Source organism: Anser cygnoides, chromosome 12 (assembly GCF_040182565.1).
Source record: "Anser cygnoides isolate HZ-2024a breed goose chromosome 12, Taihu_goose_T2T_genome, whole genome shotgun sequence".
NCBI lineage: Eukaryota > Metazoa > Chordata > Aves > Anseriformes > Anatidae > Anser > Anser cygnoides.
In genome coordinates, this window is record NC_089884.1 from 19,646,782 (window position 1) to 19,667,526 (window position 20,745).

The 20,745-nt window shown below is 40.2% G+C and overlaps 1 protein-coding gene across 1 annotated transcript in view; it reads left to right on the top strand.

The window, feature by feature from the left end:
* SHCBP1 (SHC binding and spindle associated 1) overlaps nucleotides 1–20,745 on the top strand; it is a 45,133-nt gene that overhangs the window by 10,976 nt on the left and 13,412 nt on the right. The window contains exons 3-5 of the mRNA XM_067004603.1: nucleotides 18,599–18,782; nucleotides 19,314–19,484; nucleotides 20,078–20,193. Of these exons, the coding sequence (XP_066860704.1) occupies nucleotides 18,599–18,782; nucleotides 19,314–19,484; nucleotides 20,078–20,193 (471 nt within the window). The remainder of the gene's footprint in view (nucleotides 1–18,598; nucleotides 18,783–19,313; nucleotides 19,485–20,077; nucleotides 20,194–20,745) is intronic.

Here is a 20,745-nt window from a genome sequence, read left to right on the forward strand (position 1 = left end):
GCTGCAGGATCATGGCTGTAAATTACCAAATGCTGCTGACTGAGACTATAAAGTAGGTGCCTCCCAAGGTTAGTAATGACACTGAAGTTTGGTGTCTCTGCTTCCCAAAGGCCAATACAGTAACCTAGGCTTTGAACATGGGAACTGCAATGAGATGCCTGAAGTTACTGTGTATACTCATTCACCCATGTCTTTTTAATAGGACTATTGACACAGTGTAGATTTATCAAATTTATTTTTTAATCTTGCTTGTAAGGAGGATGATCAGAAATCTGCTATGTAAGGTTTTGGAGCTCAATTTCTCTAGGACAGGATACAAATAATCCTTAATAACTCTTAGTGTAAGAAGCAGCTCCCTGACAACAGTGAAATCTTTATGTACTAGACTGTAGTAGGTTAATAATGTAACTTCAGTGTAATATAATGAAATAGCATGCTCATGGAAAACACAGTAAGTTCTTTGGAATGCACTGTGGAATAAAGATATTTACTTGATGGCACATTTAGTAAGTATTTATCTTTTAAAAATAAAATATATATTTTTAAATATGTTGTGTGTACTTAAGCAAATTCTGCAGAATGAGGCCTCAGATATTAAAAGAATGAATGGAAATTCAATATATCTCTGTCTCCTTGGCAATGTAGTCCTGTATTTCCTGTTTCCTGGGCAATTTACATAATTATGCCAACTTACTGGACATCTGTTTTAATATCCGTAGACAAAATTGCATGGCTGAAATAGCACTGCTTCCATCTTGCCTGTTGAGATAACCTTTTGAAGTTGAAAGAAAAACTCAAAGTTGGGCACATTCTAAGGAAAATAAAAGCCATAAAACTAAGATATGGACATATGGTTTGGATTTCTATCCCATTAAACTTCATCCTGTTCAGTCACATCTGAGCCAAACAAAGTTCAAGTGCTGACTGGCTAATTAGACACAGCAGGATGCAACGTTTCTTAAGGCTGCCCCTCAGTGTTGTACAATCCAGGCAACAAAAAATACTCAGAAATGGCAATTCAAAACTAGGAATTTAGCAACCCAGCTTTGAAAGTGTTGCTCCCTCTCCTGCCAGCTTGTGTATAGCTGAAAGAGCCAATTTCATAAACTATTATCACGGTCATGGCTGGGGCGTATGCGTTAACGGTTACCTGTGAAATGTGGAGGGACTACTCCATGCTCCATGGTGTAAGCCCCTTGCAGCCTTGTGTTTCTGGGCCAAGTCCCGGGGCATGGCTTTCCATTAATGGTTCTCCCAAGATGCTGTGGAGTGGAGTTAGGCAATGGCACTTACAGGGCTAAGGTAATATCCGAGACAGGTCAGGGTATGGCCTACTGGGCTGAGGAAGAGAAGGAATTTAATTTAGAAATGGGTATGTCTAGCTGGATGAAGAAAGGGTTGGATGTTGCTCATGATACTGATAAAGACTTAGCAAGCCCTTTCTCCTGCTTCTCTCCATTCTTTTTCCAGTCTCTTCAAATTTTCTTATACTCTATGTTCAGGATCACCTTTCTTGCACCTCTGTTAAAATAAAACAACTGAATTGATTCCTGCCATTACACACTTCTTTATTTGCTGAGAGACGTCCCTTCAGTAATAGGATGGCATTTTCTATGACTCATTTCTCTGTAAAATCTAAGTTTCATATTGAAATATTTAGGGTAAAAACCAATCTAGACTTCCTGTAGTCATGCTCAGGACACAGTTCAATAAATTGCTTAGGCCCTGTTAGCAAAATACCTTTAGCTATAAATTCATTTACACAGAGATAACAGAGTTAGCATAAAATCAACCATGCACCCAAATACTGCTGTGCTGAATTTATACTCAAATATAGTCTAGGTTTGGAGGGATAGTTTAACACTGAAGATAACTTTTGTCTTATTTATTTATTTATTTATTTATAGGTATCTGCCTTACCTTCTCTGCTATGTATTTTTGTTTTATAGTAACGTAAGAAAACTAGCTCCTGTGGTAAATGGAAGAAGTATGACTACTCACTCTCCTTTGATGATGAGCTAAGCCTTTACTATACGTACAAAGAATAAAATAGAAATGGAGTGAAATGTATGTGCTTCACTTCTGGCCGTGTGATGAACTTGTCATCTCATAATAGATATTAATGGATTTTCTTCCATCAGAAATCCCTTCAGAACTATTTGTCTGACACAGAAATAGCCTTACTTATTTCATGGACAGGGTGAACAATTTTTTGGAAAATTTCAGACTGAAAAGAGTAAAATGAGTCTCTCTTTACTTTAAATGTTCTCCTTCTGTCTCCCCAGTTGTCTATTAGAAAATGCTATTTTTTAAGTATTCCTAAGAAAACTAAGAAAAATAATGTTTTTTTGTTTGTTTGTTTGTTTTGTTTGTTTGTTTCCCTTTGGCCATAGGATTTGCTTATAATTTGCTCTTAACATTTGATATGTTGATAGCAGCCTACTGCTCATTTTCTCCTTCAAAACCTTATACAAACTTTGCTCCTAAGCTAGTCTCTGGAGAGTTGCTCCATGAGCAGTTCGTGCTCTTCTTAGCTGCACAGACAGCAGAAGAGCACATTCATCTCCAAATCCTGACCAGGCTCCACTTCAGTTCTAGTTTGCTAACAAGACACCTTAAAAATAAGCAGAGCTGCTGCCTGCTTTAAATGAACCAGCTGCCTTTTCCAGCTGCTATTTCAGTAGTCCGTGTCTCCCATCTGTTTGGTTCCAATAAAACAATCATGTTTTCAAGGATCTAATTCTATTCCCAGACAATTCAGTGAGATCAGGATCGCACTTAAAAAACACGTGTTGCCTCCTGTGCTGCTTGTTACTAACCTGCGTGGAGCACTGAAGAACAAAGGGTCTGACCTGGGGGAAAAAAGGGAGAACTGGCACTGTGCATGTCTATCCTGCATGGCCATTAGGTGGGAAGCAGTCCAGGTATCGCAATGGGCTTCTGTAGCTGTGGAGATAAAGAATCCTTTCCTTTCAGCACAGCTTCCAGTAGCCAACTACCTTCCTGCATTGGGTGTCCCAGCAACGCAGTGCTGTGTGCGGTATGGACGTATCTTCCATCTCATAGCTGGGGAATCACAGGATGGTTGGGTTGGAAGGGACCTTAAAGGTCATCTAGTTCCAAACCCCTGCCATGGACAGGGACCCCCCCCCACCAGACCAGGTTGCTCAAAGCCCCATCCAGCCTGGCTTTGAACACCTCCCGGGATGGGGCATCCACAGCTTCTCTTGGCAGCCTGTGCCTGTGCCTCACCACCCTCTGAGTAAAGAACTTCTTCCAAATATCTAATTTAAATCTCCCCTCCCTTAGTTTAAAGACATTACCCTTTGTCCTATCGCTACACTCCCCGACAAAGAGTCCCTCCCCACCTTTCCTGTAGGCCCCCTTTAGGTACTGGAAGGTTGCTGTAAGGTTTCCCCAGAGCCTTCTCTTCTCCAGGCTAAGCCGTGTGTGACATGGTGTATGACTCATTAGAGAGCTTCTGTCCTGGCTACTCTCTTTACTTTGCGTTAATTGGAGGACCAAACCTGCTATTATTTATTTATACGTGGGCACAATTTCATTACTATTGTAGGTATAAACTTGAAAAATGTCTCGATTTTCAGGGTTTTTTTTTGTTGTTTTTTTTTTTTTGTTGTTTTTTTGTGGAGGTTGCCATTTCTGGGCTGGCTTCTAATTTGCTTTACTCCAGGAACAGTCACACTGCTGCACTCAGTTGGAATCACTGCATGATATTTTGCATCATCTCCCAGCATTAACTTGTTCAAAGGAAACTCTAGCCCAAAGTTGCATTACCAAAGTCAGAAAGATTAAGACATCTGCCAGCTAGACGGTGCCAACAACTCCAGGGCCAATCACCTAATACCCAATCACAGTCATTTCCAAATAAGCTGGACAGCGATTATCGATACATATAAAACAAGAAACCATACAGTGTTTTTTTTTTTTTCTTTTTCTTTTTTTTCCCAGAACTTTATGAATCAAGTGGATTGGTTGAGGAAAGGCTAGCAAGGGCAAAATGCAGTAAGCATTAATGCAGCGTTCAGGCATGCTGCTTTCTGCACAGGCCACAAGTGAACAGAGTGCACAACCTCTTAATGTTCTTCTGTAGTATACTGCCCGTATGCATCGACCATGAGAGCTCCATGTCTATCTAGCACAATCCTCATTGCAAAGTGCTACAAAATCACTTGGAATAAGCATTAACGGAAGAGGAATGTTCCTCATTTGGTACTGGCAGTGATGCTACTTCAGCCTGTCCCTGGCATGGACACGCTGCTAAAACGGACTAATTAGGAATCTGCCTGGCTGTGCAACCGCTTGACTCTAGTGTGCAGCATGGCCTTGTTTTCCTGCTGAAATAACTGTCTTGCTGTGTAAAATCTCTCTCAACTATTTGCTGGTTAGTCATTGTCATGTAATTTGCAAGTCAGCACTTTCAGAGATGTTTTTAGCAACAGCCCACCTGTGTACACTTAAGCAATATCAACTGAAGAAAAAAACAATATTAAAGCAGTAGTAGACATTTCTATATCAGAAAGAACAGGATTTAAAAGCATACTGCATTTTTCTACCCGTTTATATCTTAAAATGAAGAAGGGTTATAGCACATTTTAATGACAAGTTCATTTGAGTAACAAACACAGCATCCTCATTCTAGTCTTTGTTTCATGGACTCCTGCGTACAGTTTTGTCTTGACTTTTTTTTTCTTTCTGCCTTCTCTAGTGCAGTAATGAGAGTTTTTTGGTACTCTTTCTTACATAACTGAGTAAGAAAGTTGGCAATACTTAGAAATATAAAGGAAGGATTCACATACTACTCATTAAAATTAAAAGTGTTAGTTGAACTTAAACTCTGTGAAACTTCTTTGTCAGTTGTTCCCTAAAGGAATGCTTGAATTTGGAAAGCACGTGATAAATGGAAATTTAATATATCTTTTAGCTGTATCTTGAAAATTTTGTTCTGATGACACACATTAAGCTGTGCCTCATTACAAATTCAACTGCATAACCCAAACCAGGTATACTCAGTGTCCAGTGCCAAACAGAAGACATGATCTGATAGATTCTTCAGGTTGAGTTGTTTTTTAATTTTTCTGGAGGTTCAAGGTCCCCACTGTCCCTGTGCAAGTATTTCTAGCTGCAGACTGGCCTTCTACAGCCTCCTCTTGTACTGTTTAGCCACTGACTTTGGCATGAGATCCAGCTGCTGGTACTAGGTTTTCCCTTAAGGTATGACAAACTTATTCGCTGGCCTCTTTCCAGGGTCCCTGTTCTGCCTATTAAAACTGATGAAATTTGGTCATGAATAATTTGAATGAGTCAAGGTCATTTTTTTTTTTTCTTTTGAAGAATAAGTTTCCTCTGGATTCTGCAAATGTTACCAGCCTATAGTGTGAACTTCTTGTTGAATATCCATTTCATGTGTGAGTGACACTTATTTTCTTTGAGGCTGAAAGCAAGTTGCTTGATCCCTGTGTAAACAGCCCTCTTTTCCTAGTTTTCTTTTCTTTTTCTTTCTTTCTTTCTTTTTTTTTTTTTAATTTTGTATCTGTCTTGTACCTGCATCTGGGTCTAGTGCTTTACTTGGAGTAAGCACCATAACCACAGAGTACCAGCCTATCCTAAATTAGCATATATGGTTGTTAAACACTAAGTATCTCTACATCACTAACAAAGTCAATGCCTAGTTTGCTTTGAAATAGCAATTTAAACTTGAAGCTCATTATTTCTTAAGGAAGATCATTCATTGGCAAGTGGTGAATACTTTTTTCAGTCTTACCAGTGGAGCATTTAGGACATTTCATTTTGTCTTATTATATATGTTGAAAAGCCTGTCTGTGTCTTCATATGATGCAGATTTCCATAAAGTGTTATGGACAGATTCCAGGAAATAGCTAACGATAAGGAGGGATGAGGCATAAAGAAAACAAATGCATGTAAACGCTGGATATTGTGAGAAAAATCTCAAATAATTTTCTTCAGACAGGATCTTCTGTGAAGCTGTTTTATTTGCAATTGCAATGGCGGGCGTCCTGCCAATTAGGAGCACATTTTAGTAAACAAATCATAACCTTTTATTCCCTATTACCTGGCACCTGCTCACCTCCCCTGTTTCCTCATTGGCTGAGTACTACAGGTTCACAAGCTACTCGACGCTCCTCTATACCATATATGTACATTTTTTTTTCTTCAACCCTTTAATTTCTCCTTTTTCTCTTTTTTTTTTTTCCCCTTTCTTAAGTTTTGAGAACTTGTGATCTTTGTTTTACTGTTCTCACACTGTTCATCCTGTTTTTCTCAAGCTTCTACCTTATTTTCGAACACTGAGGCCTTCTACTGTCCACTTATCTGCTTAGCATTTCTCCTTGTTATGACTACACAACTACCTTTGAATACAGAAAATTAGTTCTCTACTGCCAAAACACAACTTAGTTTCTCACAATATTCCACGTTGGACCAGGTTTGTTTGGTACAGTTAGCAAAAACGTCTTCTGGTCCTCAGTACAGAGCTCAGAACAAAACCAGTATTTCTGGCTCACTCTGTGTCTCATCCTCTCAGAGGTGAAAGATCTGGGTAGGTACCAGTGTTAACCCCTGGCTACCACCTTTTACAAAGACCCATACAGGGAACAAGGACTGTGCATTTTCTTGGAAGTCTTTGAGAGAAAGAAGTCTGTTTCCAGGTTTGACAGAAACGTGATCTCTCACTGAGCACATTTACTGGAAGTATATTGATCATATACCTGTAAAGGCTTTTCAGGTATAAGGCCTGCTGAAAGAGCTTCACTCCTCCAGACCTGAGCAGGAGAACAGGAGATAGCGTACCATGCAGGGCACCACGGTACCATTGCTACTGGCAGCATATAAGCCTCCATATTGCTTTGAATAAAGTTAGATAATAAAGGGATACAAACTCCAGTGACAAATACATGCTAGTGGTGCAGTTATGGGTGTTGCACAATGCTCAACAGTAATAGAGGGAAGTTAGTAAAAGGTGTTTTTTATAGACAAGACTGGGAGTGCTGGAGTTTTATCAGTCTAGCCGGAAGCTGTATATTTAGTATGTTAAAGATGAGATGTAAGCTGGGCATGCTGTTAGCCAGTCAGCCTTTATTCATCATGAACACAAAGAAGTTTATGTCCACTGAGAACACCATGCTGCCAGCCGCTTCCCACCCCTGCTGAGCACATCCACGCTTCCCAGGGATGCTAGCTCTTTGAACAGGTGCTGAGTACACCACAGTAATACTGCTTGGGAGCCAGGGGAATTAGGCCACCCTCTACTGCTTGTATTTTAATGCAGCTTTAATTTCTGCTCTATTGTTTGCTTCCCCAATACTTTGTTTCAGGCAACAGATGGGACCACTGTCCTACCGTATATGAGGCTGAGGTTTTTAATCTAAGGAGCAATCTTTGCTTTTGAGTTGTCCTTTATTTTAAATAGCATGACATCTATTCTATTCAAAGAACACTGAAATCAGAGGAGGGGAGACTAAAAAGAGATAGTCAAAGAAAAAAGCTAAAGCATAATAATTAAGAGTCTTAGCTATCCAATAATAATTATTAATATTGGTAATTTTCATAGCACTTTAACAATATCAGGTCTTTTTTTTAAAATTTTATTATATTGGTGTTAGTATAAATGGAGTTGCCTTGTATCAGCAAGAGAAGATTTTTTTTTTATACCACATAATGGCATGCACATTTCCCTGCTTCAATACATGTGTGTGACATTGCTTCATGCACTTTCAAATCCTTCAATGTAAGTTCGCTGCCAGACGGGGAATTTGCCAGATGGCAAAAAGTGTACAGAATGTTATGGCATGGAACTACAGTAGGGCTGGGACACACTAGCCTCAGCACCTACAGATATTGCTATTTAGATGCTGGTGTCTTCACAGAGGACATCTGCAAGAGCAGCAAACATTAGTTTAGTTACTGGGCTGGGATACACAGAGTCACATAGAATATTTTAAGCTGAACAGACATCAAGCAAGCATCTAGTCCAATCCCCCCCTATTTAAAGCAGAGTGAGCTAGGACAAGTTATTCAGAGCTGTTTCTGGGTGGGTTTTGAATATCTCAAAGGATGGAAACTCCAGAACCAATCTGGGCAACCTGCTGCAGTGTTTGACCACTCTCAGAGTAGAAAGTTGCTTTCTTAAGTTTAAATGGCATTTCCTGTATTTCAGTTTGTGTCCATTGCCTCTTGTCCTATCACTGGCCATTGGGTTCCTTAATCAGAGATGAGAAAATTGATTTGGCCTTAAAAGTTGGACTGAATAGGGGAAAAAACACTCACTCATGCTTTGCTCTTCAACTTCTGAAAGATCAGAAAACACTGAGAGCATTCTTCTGACCCTTCATATTCCAGGTAAGAGCTGTGGAGCTCTGGGTGAGCCCTCATGCTGATTCTGCAGCAAACTCTGTCACTTCACAGAAATATTCAACATGCGTGTCTTTGAAAACTCCAAGGATTAGTTAATTAGTGGGCCTGATTCACTCCACGAACAGCCTCCAGGCTGAGTTCCCACAGACAGAAAGTTGTACAAATAGGCACTCTGAGCTGTACATTTGATACAAAGCACGAGTCACATTGTCTTAGAGCATATGACTTTGTGGCATGACAAGCATTTGAACCAAACTGACTGCTTCACTGCTGCCCCTCCGTCAACCCTGCTGTGCTGCCATTCTTTATTAATGTTCCTTTTGTACTAGTAGGATGCTGTGGCATGACGCAGGCACTGCAGCACAGCTGGGACATACTACCTGGTGTATGGAGACCACCAGACAGCAGCTGGAGAATTAGATTGCTGTGACCCTGGGTACCCCCCCGTATCCATCTTCTCAGTGAAGGAACCCCAAATGCAGTATTTTGTGCATGACTGTGCAGAAATAGCTGATGCTGAAAGGTAGCAATTATGTTTTAACCTAATGCAGAGGGAGAACAAGTTCTTAGTGATTAGTCTCTGTTTCTAAAAGGAACTGCAATATGTGAGAAACACTCCGCAGCCAATAACTTAGGCTCAGGTGAGGATCTCAGTGAAGTAATAATTTATTCGCAATTGCAATGGCGGGCGTCCCACAAGCAGGAGCGCACCTACTGGTTCCAAAACACAGTTTATATACTTTTTGATGCCGGGACCCTCCCCTGTTTCCCCACTGAGTGGGTAATCCAGGTTCACAATCTATCTAACGCTTCATAGACAATGCATGGCCTTCAGTTGCCGGTCTGTTAAATTTCAAATTTCTTTATACTTTTTTACTGTTTGAAGTGGTAATGTTTCTTTACTTATTTGACTTGACTTAACACCGTGATTTTCACTTAATTGTTCTAAGGAGTCTGGTTGTCTGCATTTTACAAGGTCGCCTGCTAAGTTTTCTTATCACTGCAAGCATATCTCAATACCCCATTCCTTACCTTTAAACAATGTAACTCTGCAAAAACAACATTTTTATTCCCACAAATAGCATTAGAAAAAGAAATACACAAGCCAAACTTAAATACAATCTGAATGATAACTCTTCCTACCAGAACAGTAACATGATATTCTGTAGCTCAGGAGATGGCTGTAAATTCTTTTGTAGTGTATTTTCCATCACAGTCACTTCTCTTCTCTCAGAAGACAGGACCAGCTCCTCACAGGCTAGCGTGTACTGGTATGCATGTGAAAAGCCATTCGTTTTAATGTAAAAGATCTATTTAATGCTTGAATTAACAGCCTCAATTTCAGTCTCCTTTGCTACAAAATCTTTCTGGACTTTCATTCTCCTTAGACACGTTTCACTACAAGAATCTCTTCTTTCTGTCTTCCCTTTAATTTTTTAAAAATTTGGTGAGCAAGCCACAAATATTTCAGTGTCCTCTCCTCCATGTGTGTAAGAACATGCTAACTTGCCTGTTGTCTTCTGTTCTGTTCCTTGAACACACACTATGTTTGTGTGACGTGCAGCTCTTTGAGGCTGGTTTGCTGAGTGGCTGCATTTCATTGAAAAAGCACTGTGGGATCTGAATGTCTCAATTTTCTCTCCATCATCATTACATCCCATTTGTCGCTGGGATATTTAATCTGCCATTTTGCTGTCCATTCTCCTTGGGTATAATCCAATGTACTCAATTCACGCATCCCTCCAATTTGAAGAATTCAGCAGATTAGAAACTTCCTCAGTCATCTTTTTAGTTGCAAATGGTCCCATAAACTATGCAGAACTTGAAGAGTAAGCCTTTAATGCTCTCTTCTAAAATATCTGGTTTTCTTGTAGTGCTGCTCAGGGGTTACCTGAGTAACTGTTGCTGGTCAAGGCCATGGATCTGAGAAATTAGGTCCTCTATGCTTTGGTTCTCCATCTTTAAAAGAAGATTTTCTTGGCCCCATGAGGGTGTGGTAAGGATTGATCTGCCATGGTTTTGGGGCAGTTGTATAAATCACATAAGAGTTGTTGCAAAGTATCTGTATCTGTACATGGTAGGTAAAGCTGTGAGCTGGATTGAGCCTGGGGAAATCCTACTGTCCAGTATAGTGTTACCTGCGTAATGCTACATTTGAAGGGAACTTCCAAAATTACTGGCCTTGAAATAGTTAAGACTATCAAAATAGTTTTGAAGACATTTGGAATAGTTAGCATTGTTTTTCGTATTGGGGATTTTTACTTATACATGACAGCTTGCAGTGATGGATTTTTTTTCTCTGCATTTTTCCTGTGCTGGCTAGCTAGGAGGAAAGCTACCAAGGGGTACAATTCTTTATCAGTTGTCTTATTTTAAGGACAATCTTTAGTTATTTTGTGAAGAAGCCTGATTGTACAGACATAGCAACACATTCTCATCAGCATGCAGTGTTTTGCTTTGCTACAAACAAAAAAGATATATCTTAAAAAGACATCTACAAACGAGCATACAAACATCATCAAGAACTTGTTTTCTTTTTAAACTGGGCAAGGTATATTTTCCATTTCAGTACAATTCTGTTCTACGTTATAGATGCTGTTACAGAGTGGCAGTGTGTACAAAGGAAAGAAATGTAGTAGTTTTAAATGCATTTAAATGTAGCATTTTTCTTTTTTTGAATAAGTAAGGACCTGTTTTTGAAGGGTAAAATTTCAAGATAAGTACAGAAACACCAGAGGCAAAAAAAATGTTTGTATCTAAAGAGTTCATTCAAAAGAAAAAATATATACATTTTAATTTTAGACTGCCTAACCATTACTTTGTTTATTAATTTGGATATAATTTAAAGATAGTATGTACAGGTTGAAATGTATTTTTCATTGTCATGTTTGAATTAAAACATTTCAGTAAATAAACAGAATAGGTTTTGATATTTTGAAAAAAGCTCCGCCCCCCCCCCCCCCCCCCCCCCCCCGGTGTTCTGTTAATTGAATTTGATCTAATTCATAGTTGGTTTTGGTCTCCCAAAAGACCCATATTATATTATATCTATTTAAAACCAATGCCAAAACAAAACAACCCCCCCCCCCCCCAAAGCAAGCCCCCTGAACAAACTATGATAAGCACATAAAACAATGACTTTCAACCAGGGCATTTATTAGTAAAATTTTGGAGGGTGGAATCTGGAAACGTGTACACCCACGAACCCAAATGTCTCCAAATATGTATGCCATCCTACCTACAGGAAGTAAGATTCTTGCATATTTTATCTAGATTAATAGTTTGCAGTTGTCAGGAATTACTGAGCCACATATTCTGTTTTTTCAGAAACCCACCACAAAATATACTCCAGTATCTGCTGTATTGAGCAGAAAACTGGTATTTTGTCTGTAATGATTTTTCCTGACAGGTCTTAAATATACTTTTAAAATTTCAAAATATTTTAAGAATTCCATTAGAGAAAGTGTTGACTTTATTATTTGAGCATATATGCAGTTATACGTTGCATTGTTATTATACATAAACACACACATTTATGCGGTATGTAGTAGAATTGTTATAATTATGCACAAATTACTAAGCAGATTGCAGACTACAGAAAACCAAATCAAAACCAGAAAAACAACTAGAAAAGTCCAATGTGACTGGCTTATAATGTCCAGAATGAACTGGCTGCCTATTACTGTTCTGGCTATCAGCTGAAGTAGCATACTTCAGATATTTCCAACCTTTCAAACTACCATCTGTTAAGACATAATCATAAGCCCACTGACAAGTGTTTGTCAGAAATCACTTCATGCTAATTGATCTCTTTTCCGACACACTTTAGAAGCTAATTTTTAAGACCCGAGAGCCATCATTACAACACATTAGTCGTTAAGATAACGACACAGCTGTTCTTTGAGAAAAAAAGAAACCCAAATCCTAAAGCACTTGAACTATCACAAAATTATAAAAGAATCATTTTTAAACAGCCATGTTCAAAATTCTAACTGAAACGAAAGGAAGGATTGATCAAAACAAAATACCCCATCACCAACAGCTGCATTCTTTTGCATCTTTAGTAAATTTAATTTTGTTTTGTTTACAGTGAATGAAGAGGTGCAGTGATCACATGAAATCAACACTGAAAGCAATTTTCTTTCTTTTCAAGCATGCCTTCTTCCTGACATAATTATGCGTAACGATTTGTTGTGTTCTGCATCTGCAGTAATTATGATTTCATCCTTATCTTTAATCCCCACATCTTTGCTATTCGTTCAAAGATGTGGTCAGCAGCTCCAGAGAGGCAGAAAGGGTAAGGGGCCAGTGATGGCAATGATGCCTATTCTTACTAGTGCCGATGAAAATTCTGATGGTAATAGGGCAAAATACAGCATTCACTGAGTTATATGATGTTAAATGCTAAATAAACTTCACATTAGTCATAAAGCTGAAGCCTGTTTACAAATTCCATTTTTGCCCAAAGTTGCTATTTATTCCCATCGATATTTTAACATCTGTTGGAAAATTTGCCTGCCTATTGTTTGTCTCTGAAGAAAGAAACCATTTTATTATGAGTTGTGTTCCTGTTGTATCTTTGCAGTCAGTTGAGGGACACCTTGTAATGTTCAGTCTGTTCTGCTAGGTTCTTGAGGGCAACTTTGAAACACCTGGAAAAGGGACTTTTTAGCTCTTTTCATGTCTTCTTCCAGAGAGCTGCATGTCTGGGGAAGCGGCCTATCCAACATTAAGGGAGCATGGCCAATAGCACTTTTGTTGTAGATGAATCTTAGTCAAGTAATCTGCATAGACTTGAATTTTCCATCATTATGTAGCTTCCTCCTCAAAGTCATTACCTAGATTGAATATCCCTTGAGATGAAAGTCTGGCTGAGAGGGAGATATGTCTCAATAAATGTGAAATAATGGCAATTCCAAATGAAAAACCCACCTACATTACATCAGTCCTCAGCTGGACCTGATTCTACTCCTGCTGAAATGCCTTGCCTACTGTATAGTGGAACTTGAAAACGTATGAGGAGGTGAATGGAAACAAAACTGCAGTATCCTGTTTAATGAGCAGAAAGGCTGCAATCTGTTTTACCAACTTCCTGCTAAGAAAAGCAAAGGCTCAGTTTGCAAGGTCAGTCAGTTGAAGCTTGCATTTCTGAAAATTAAGGAGTTAGTGATACCAGGCATGTTTGTGGTTAAGAGAAAGTCAATACTCAGCAGACAAAGTAGTATAACTCTTGAAACTCTGTAGAAGTTTGCAAGAAAAGAAGTGTCTATGCAGCACGTTCACGAAGAAGCCTATGTAGAGGACATTCTGAAAACTGCTTAAAACATATGAGAGAAAACAGTTCAGAAAGCATCCTCTGTTAATAAAGACAAGCAGCAATGCAAGCAGGTGATTTCCACCTCTAATTTTTCTGACTTCTGGAATTCAGATATACTGATCACAGTGATGTGGCTCCATCTTTGATATATGTAGAAGTTTGGATGAAGAGAGAACTCAAATGTGAAGATCCAAAATAGTTCTTAAAAGAAAAAAAGGATTTGACTTTTTGAAGGAATGAAGCTATACAGGTTTGCAAAAGTTTAATTGCTTTTCTAGTTACATTCAATTTATTTAGGATTACAGTGATGAAATACCTGACAAAGAACATTAGTTATAGCTAGTCTCCCAACTAATTAACAGCAGTCTACAGTTCTATGACATCATTCATCCTCAGAGGTAAAAAGTGGTTTACAAATGAATTAATAAAACATATGCAGTTAAAAATATTATCTACATTTACTGGTTCGTAAATGGAGGCCTAGAGAGACTAAAGTGATTGCCATGGTAACAAAGGAAATTTGTGTCAAGACCAGAAAAACTATGCAGAATTTTTTTACTGTCTTAAATACCAGTCTCTCTCTCTCTCTCTCTCTCTCTCTCTCTCTCTTTTTTTGTTTTTCCTTTCATGCCTTTGTATTGTTTCTTTCCCATCACTATGTGAATCTTTCTTGGCTTGTCTCAACTGCTTATTCCACACATATTTGATAGACATCTTCATATTGCTAAGTCTTACATCAACTAACATTTTTTTCAATACATACAATAATATAATTTGATCTTTTGATACTTTTTGTATTTTAAGGTTGCCTTGTAATGAGACGTGGTAAAGAAGATATTACTATTACTGTAAGACATCTTAAAGCAGAAAGAGCCTGTGTTCCCAACTGAGATATACATATATCCACAAAGGAGAAGTAATACCAAGGGGGTTATCTTCTAGCACTGAATTAGAATAAAGATATTATTTCTTTGGAGAGGAGCACTGGGTAGAATGCTCTACTATTTTTCTGTAGGTTTTTAACTTTAGAATTGAGGTTCCAGTTGGCATGAACAGACACTGCCCCAGTGAAATCAGTGGCACATAATGAAGTTCTGGTCCAAACCATCCAAGTAAGTTTGTATCCTATATATATTTCTGTGGACAGATGTTTTTCCTTTACAACCCCACATACAAAATGAATGGCCGGGGAAATTTATTTCCACTGTATGCCAGTCCTGCTCCACATGGGCTCCCAGGCTGACTTGTACATGTCAGCTTTAGCAGCCCTTCTGCCTTTCTGCTCCTCTTAGCTGGGACTGTGGATTACCACCAGCCTAGGTGATTGAAGTGCACAGATTTTATTGACAGGAGCAATTGCAATGCAGTTTCATTCAGAAGTGCGAGAGCTGAGTATAGACTGTGAGGGCAAACCACTCCCTTTTCCTCCTTTCCAATACAGATGTGTTACTGTGTTCCAGGTAAATATTTGCCAGTCCTTTGCACCTCACATAGACCAGTCATCACAACTCACAAAAAAAATTAAGCCTGGAGAAAAGTACAGAGAAGAGCAACTAGTGAGATTAGGGGAATGGAGAGCCTGCTGTGCAAAAGAAAAAGAAAAAGAAAAAAAAAAAAAGAGAGAGAGCTAATTCCTGCCTAAGAATAAATTGGGTAGATAAACACTGTAGAACGAAAAAGGACTGTTTAAGCTTGAGAAAATAACTGATGGTTTGCATTGCGTGTGCACATTCAGGCTGGCAAATGGAAGGCTTTGAACAATAAGAGGACTGAGTTTCTATTTCACATATGAGGGGGGGAAAAAACTACTGCACTGGAGTTTTTTGAACACAATAGAGCTTGATCAGTCCATGACTTAGTTGCATGCAGTAGCAGAGGAGGAACAATCCCTGCTAGGACTGTGTTTCTTTGAAATATAACAGCTCTGTTGCAAGGGTCAGGGATAATTAACTCAACACTGTGGAAGCATCTCACACAGTGGAATGTGTTCTGCTGCAGCCATGCTGAAAAGCGAACAAATTTGGAGAAAGGGACTGCCTTGTTTGCAGTGGTATGCTAGCGTTTCACCCAGATGTGGAATCACAGAATCACAGAATCATCGAGTTTGGAAGAGACCTCCAAGATCACCTACCTAGTCCAACCTCTGACCTAACACTAACAAGTCCTCCACTAAACCATATCACTAAGCTAAGGTGTTGAAAACAGTACAGGACAAGGAACATCCCACCAAAGCAGGTTATGCCTAAGCGCTGGAAGATGAGCTTCATCATCTTGGTGGAATATCCCTTTTCCATTACTTTTCTTTCTAAACATCCTCTTCCCTTCCATTCCTATTGTGAAATTTCTTCTTATTGTTGTTCCTCTGTTATTTGTCCTTTGGTTTAGACCATTTCTTACCCTTTTTTTCCCTATCTTTTCTACTATTACTCAATTCCTCCTGACTATGTACAGCCTGAATACAGTTTTGCTGGTATGTATTGCAGAGGTTGGATTCAAAACCCTTAGTCATTCAGTGAAGTTTTCTTCATATCACAGTCATTCTTGTGTGAATATAATGAACGTGTGTTGCCTGCTGCAGAATCCCAATGCTGTGTATTTGTAGCAAAGAACTGATGTAATTAACTGTGTCACTTATCTCCTTAGATACAGGGGATCCTGTTTCAAATATAATACCATGTTCAATGGTATTGAAGGTTTTGTAGGGACAAACTTCCAATTATTAATTACTTAAAACCTATCAATTTATAAACCCTTCACTTACAAACATATTCTGCTTTGAAGGCTGATCTCATAAAGACATAAGCTTTTGGGAGAAAGTTAGGTATTTTAGTGTAATTTTGTAATGGACAGATCAAAACTATATGACTATTAGCTAAACGTGCATACCCAGTATAGTAGTTAAATTCTGCATACTGCAGACAAGTCATGGGGACTAAGACATGCTTTTTTCTGCTGGGGTTACGATAGGCAAAGGTTGATTTCGGCAGATCTGTGGCAACCCTGACTTGTATAATGTAGGGATAAATAGCGCTCTCGGTTTGCTGTGAATGTGTAAACTGTTACAGGCACGTGCTGCTGCTGCAAAAGCAATGAATATTTTGAGAGATAGCACGAAGAAACTCCAGCCTGGCAGCTGTTTAACCATGTGGTTAGAAATCCAAGGTAGCCCCCTCGTGGCCATTTAAGTTTTGAAGCAATTGTGGTTTCAAAAAAACATTTTAAAATAGTCATTGCTTGGAGAAAAAAATGAACGCCTCTCGCTGTAAAACATCTACCCTGTAATGTTACACTTGTTAAAGGTGTTGATAACACCAACAACCTGTGGTATTAATATTGGTCAAAAATACTTTTTCTGGGTTATCAATCTGAAATGATGGTATTTCCAGGAGCAGCTCTCTAAAACTTGCCTTATTACTTATTACTACTGAACATGAGGAATGAGGCTACTGGTTAGCCTCATTTGCCCCTGTTTGAGGGTAAATTTGTTCCTATGGACAATTAAAATTTTTTTTTTTTTTTTTTTAATCAAAGCACTTGTAAGTTCAAGCTTATACTAAAAAAAGAAAGCTGCAACCTAAATCTTATGTATTCACTAATATGGCCTACTTGGAGAAATGTCCTTGTAACTTATCCTCCAGGCTGTAAGATTTTGTTGGCAAGTCTGCCAGTGATGTGAGAATTAGCTTATTTTCCTTTGCAAAAGAAGCATGTTTTATTGGTAGAAACATGTATGCATTTAACTTTTCTTTGAAGGCAAGATTAATCTCTGAGCAGAAATCCCGCTGTATCCCTGTGTCTTTTAAAAGCAGGATTTATGAGGATTTATCTGTCTAGATTTTGCACTGACCTATGCCTAGCTGTGTCTTTTGCTCCAAGACATATGTCTTGGAGTAAAAGCTGTCTTTTACAGCTGTGTCTTTTACTCCAAGACATATGCTCTGTTTTGCGGGTAATCCAGCAATTTTATTTCTTGATAAGACTGTAATTATCAGCGTGCTTCAGATATACTGCATTCAACTTTATCTGGCCAAGTATCTCAGAGTATCTCTGTTTCACTGGCTTGTTTCAGAACCCATGCGTCTCTCAGAAGGTGCCAGGCCTCTGGTGCCCAATGCCTCGCCGCTTGGCTCCTGAGCACTAGGCCCTGCAGCAAGCTCCTGGGCACAGGAGCGGGCAGGGCGGGGGCAGCAGGGGAGCTGAGGCCGTCTGAGGAAAGGTGAGACAAATACATGGAAATGGAAGAATCTAAGAAATTCAGAGCTCAAAATACAAAGTAGGTTGGAGAGCTGGGCCTTGAAGAGATGCAAGGCAGAAACGTGATGCTAATGCTAAAATGGGTGAGACACAAACAGGACAATAGATTGAGGCAGTGAGAAAACTGAGGGGAAAAAAATGCATGATTTGCTTTTTGAGCGGGCACATTCTGTGTTGCAACAGGTCAGAGCTAACAGCAAGGCGTGTCGTCTTGGAGTTTCGTGAAGCATTTGTGTGGTGAATTACTGTTTTTTAATATTTCTGTGGCTGCACGTGGCTGGTTCTTTCCTCAGGGAGACCCGTGTGCTTGAAACACCTGCACAAGCACGCCCGGCCTGACAGAAGGCACTGCCCGCCCGAGCAGCACGCCCGTGCCTCGACCTCTAGGCGCAGGCTCACTGACAGGTTCGCCTGCGGCGGGCGGTTGAGGCCGAGCCCCCTCCCCGCGCCCGGAGCTTCCCCGGGCCGCAGGGAGGCCGCTGAGGGGGCCGCGCCACTGCGAGCCCCGCCTCACGTCCCTCACGGCCTCAACGGCCCGGCCGCCGCCCGCCCAGCCCCGAGCCGCCAGCCGCGCCGCCAGCCAGTCAGGGCGGCCGCTGGCAGTGACGTCGCGGAGCGGCGGCGGCAGTTTGAAAGCGGGGCGGGCGGGCGCCATGGACGGCACCGGGCCGCAGGGGCCAGGGGCAGGGGCAGGGGCAGGGGCAGGGGCAGGGGCAGGGGCAGGGGCAGGGGCAGGGGCAGGGGCAGGGGCAGGGGCAGGGCGCGCTGCAGGCCGGGCGCGCCGCCGACCCGCGGGAGCGCGCCGAGGAGGCGAAGCCAGGTGAGGGCCCGGGCAGGAGCAGCTGTGGCTGGGGCGCCGCTGGCGCTTGCTTTGGGAATGAACTTAATGGCACCATGCCGTCACGTTGGCTCTTGAGTACCCTTGTTCGGTGCCAGGTTGGTGTTGTGTGGTTATAGGCTTGCAAACCATGAGCAAGCTACGTTAAATTGTTCTGGAAGGTGCCTTGTACTCTGGGACTCCCGTTGGCGTTTGTGCCAGGTATTGTTATCATAGCTGCTGGATTTGATCAGGGATGTGTAAGGGTAAAAATATTTTATTTACAGTGTGTGCGTAATATAGTTATGGTTTTACAGGAGTTGATTGAAATCTTTCTGAAATTATATGTGATTAAAGTCACCTTTTCATTTTCGGTGTAGGAGGGTTTTTTGTTATGTGTTGTAAGATGTGTTGTAGAAAGGTCTGTGATGGATCTTGGGCTGAACAGGAATTCTCTGGGAATAGAGGAGTGAGTGATGATTGCATTCAATTGATAACTTGTGGGATGTGCTTTGTTCCAACTCCTCTGTCCAGATCTGCTTCAGGAAGATGAGGATATCAGTAGTGACTATGGGAGTCGTGACAAACCAGGGACTGCTTTAGGACGGACTGTACCAGATGGGAATGTACTTCTTCCAGACATTTTTCATACCGATCATCTTTTGTTTTATGAGCGATTTAAAGCTTACCAGGATTACATTTTGGGTAAGAAATTTCTTACTGGAAAAGGAACATGTAGTCAGGTTTCTTAAGTCATCCAGTTTAAGTGGAGTCAATTCCATATTATACTGTGAGATACTCTTATTAACAGGGGTTAGAAAAGATGCAGTGTATTGTTGTTGCTGTTGGATTATTGTATTGTAACTTCAGCTTCTGTAACTGGTAGAGCAGGAGGTAATGGTTTTAACATAAGTAAATAAAATCTGAGTGAACGAAAGGAGAAAATGCTAATGCTGGATTCTGTGCCTTTTTTTAATTGGCATTACTAGAACTTCTTTCTTTAGTAAGGCTGTTTAAGATAAGGCAGAAGTTAACTGTTTAATAGTACTGGTACTGAAACCCTCAGTACCTGGGAGGTTAAGTACTGCTTCTTCTGGAGAAGCACAAAACAGATGACTCTCTCTCTCTCGCTACTGAGATAAGCAGCAAAAATACTGACAGTTATGAGCAAAACAGGATGAAGTCTGAGTTTAGATGAGTTAGAGGAATATATTAACTGTGAATTTCATTTATCAATGAATTGGAGGACTTTTCCTTCTTTTTCCTGCATAACTGTACTGCTTTAATTTTCTTTTTAGCTGACTGCAAGGCTTCTGAGGTGAAAGAATTCATAGCTGAGTACCTGGAGAAGGTCCTTGAACCGTCTGGATGGCAGGCAGTCTGGCGTGCTGATGTGTTTGAGGTTGTCGTTGAGGTAAATGGAATGCAGTTGTTCAGCCATTTGTCTTCAATTAACATCACTTACCTCTCTAACAGGCAGATAATTTATCTATGAAGTTTATGAGCTAGTAGAAAATTATATCTGTTCAATATCTAATTGTCAGCAATAACTAGAGCAATAGGAATTTCTTTCAAAAGGAGCCTTATTCTGAAGCACTATCTTGTGCGCTGGTGTGCTTCCTTCACCTAAAAGTACGAGTATCAGATCACAGGTTCCAAACCCGCATGGGACACTCATGACAGTGAGGCACTGCTCCTCAGAATGAGTTCTTTAGGACCGCAGCATGTGTTGCAAATCCAGAAAGCTACGCACTAGATATACTTGCTGTTTTTGGCATTGTTGAGTTGTTTAACCTTGGAATTTGGCTGTTATTTGTTCTGCTATTTAAGTTACTTCTGCTGTTGAATTATAGTAGAATCAGTGAGGTAGGTGAATTTAATTTTCTTTGAGGCATCAACCTAAAATAAAGTGGCATTGATATCTTGAGAATAAGCTCGATCTGGTTCCATCGTGCTGATACAGTTT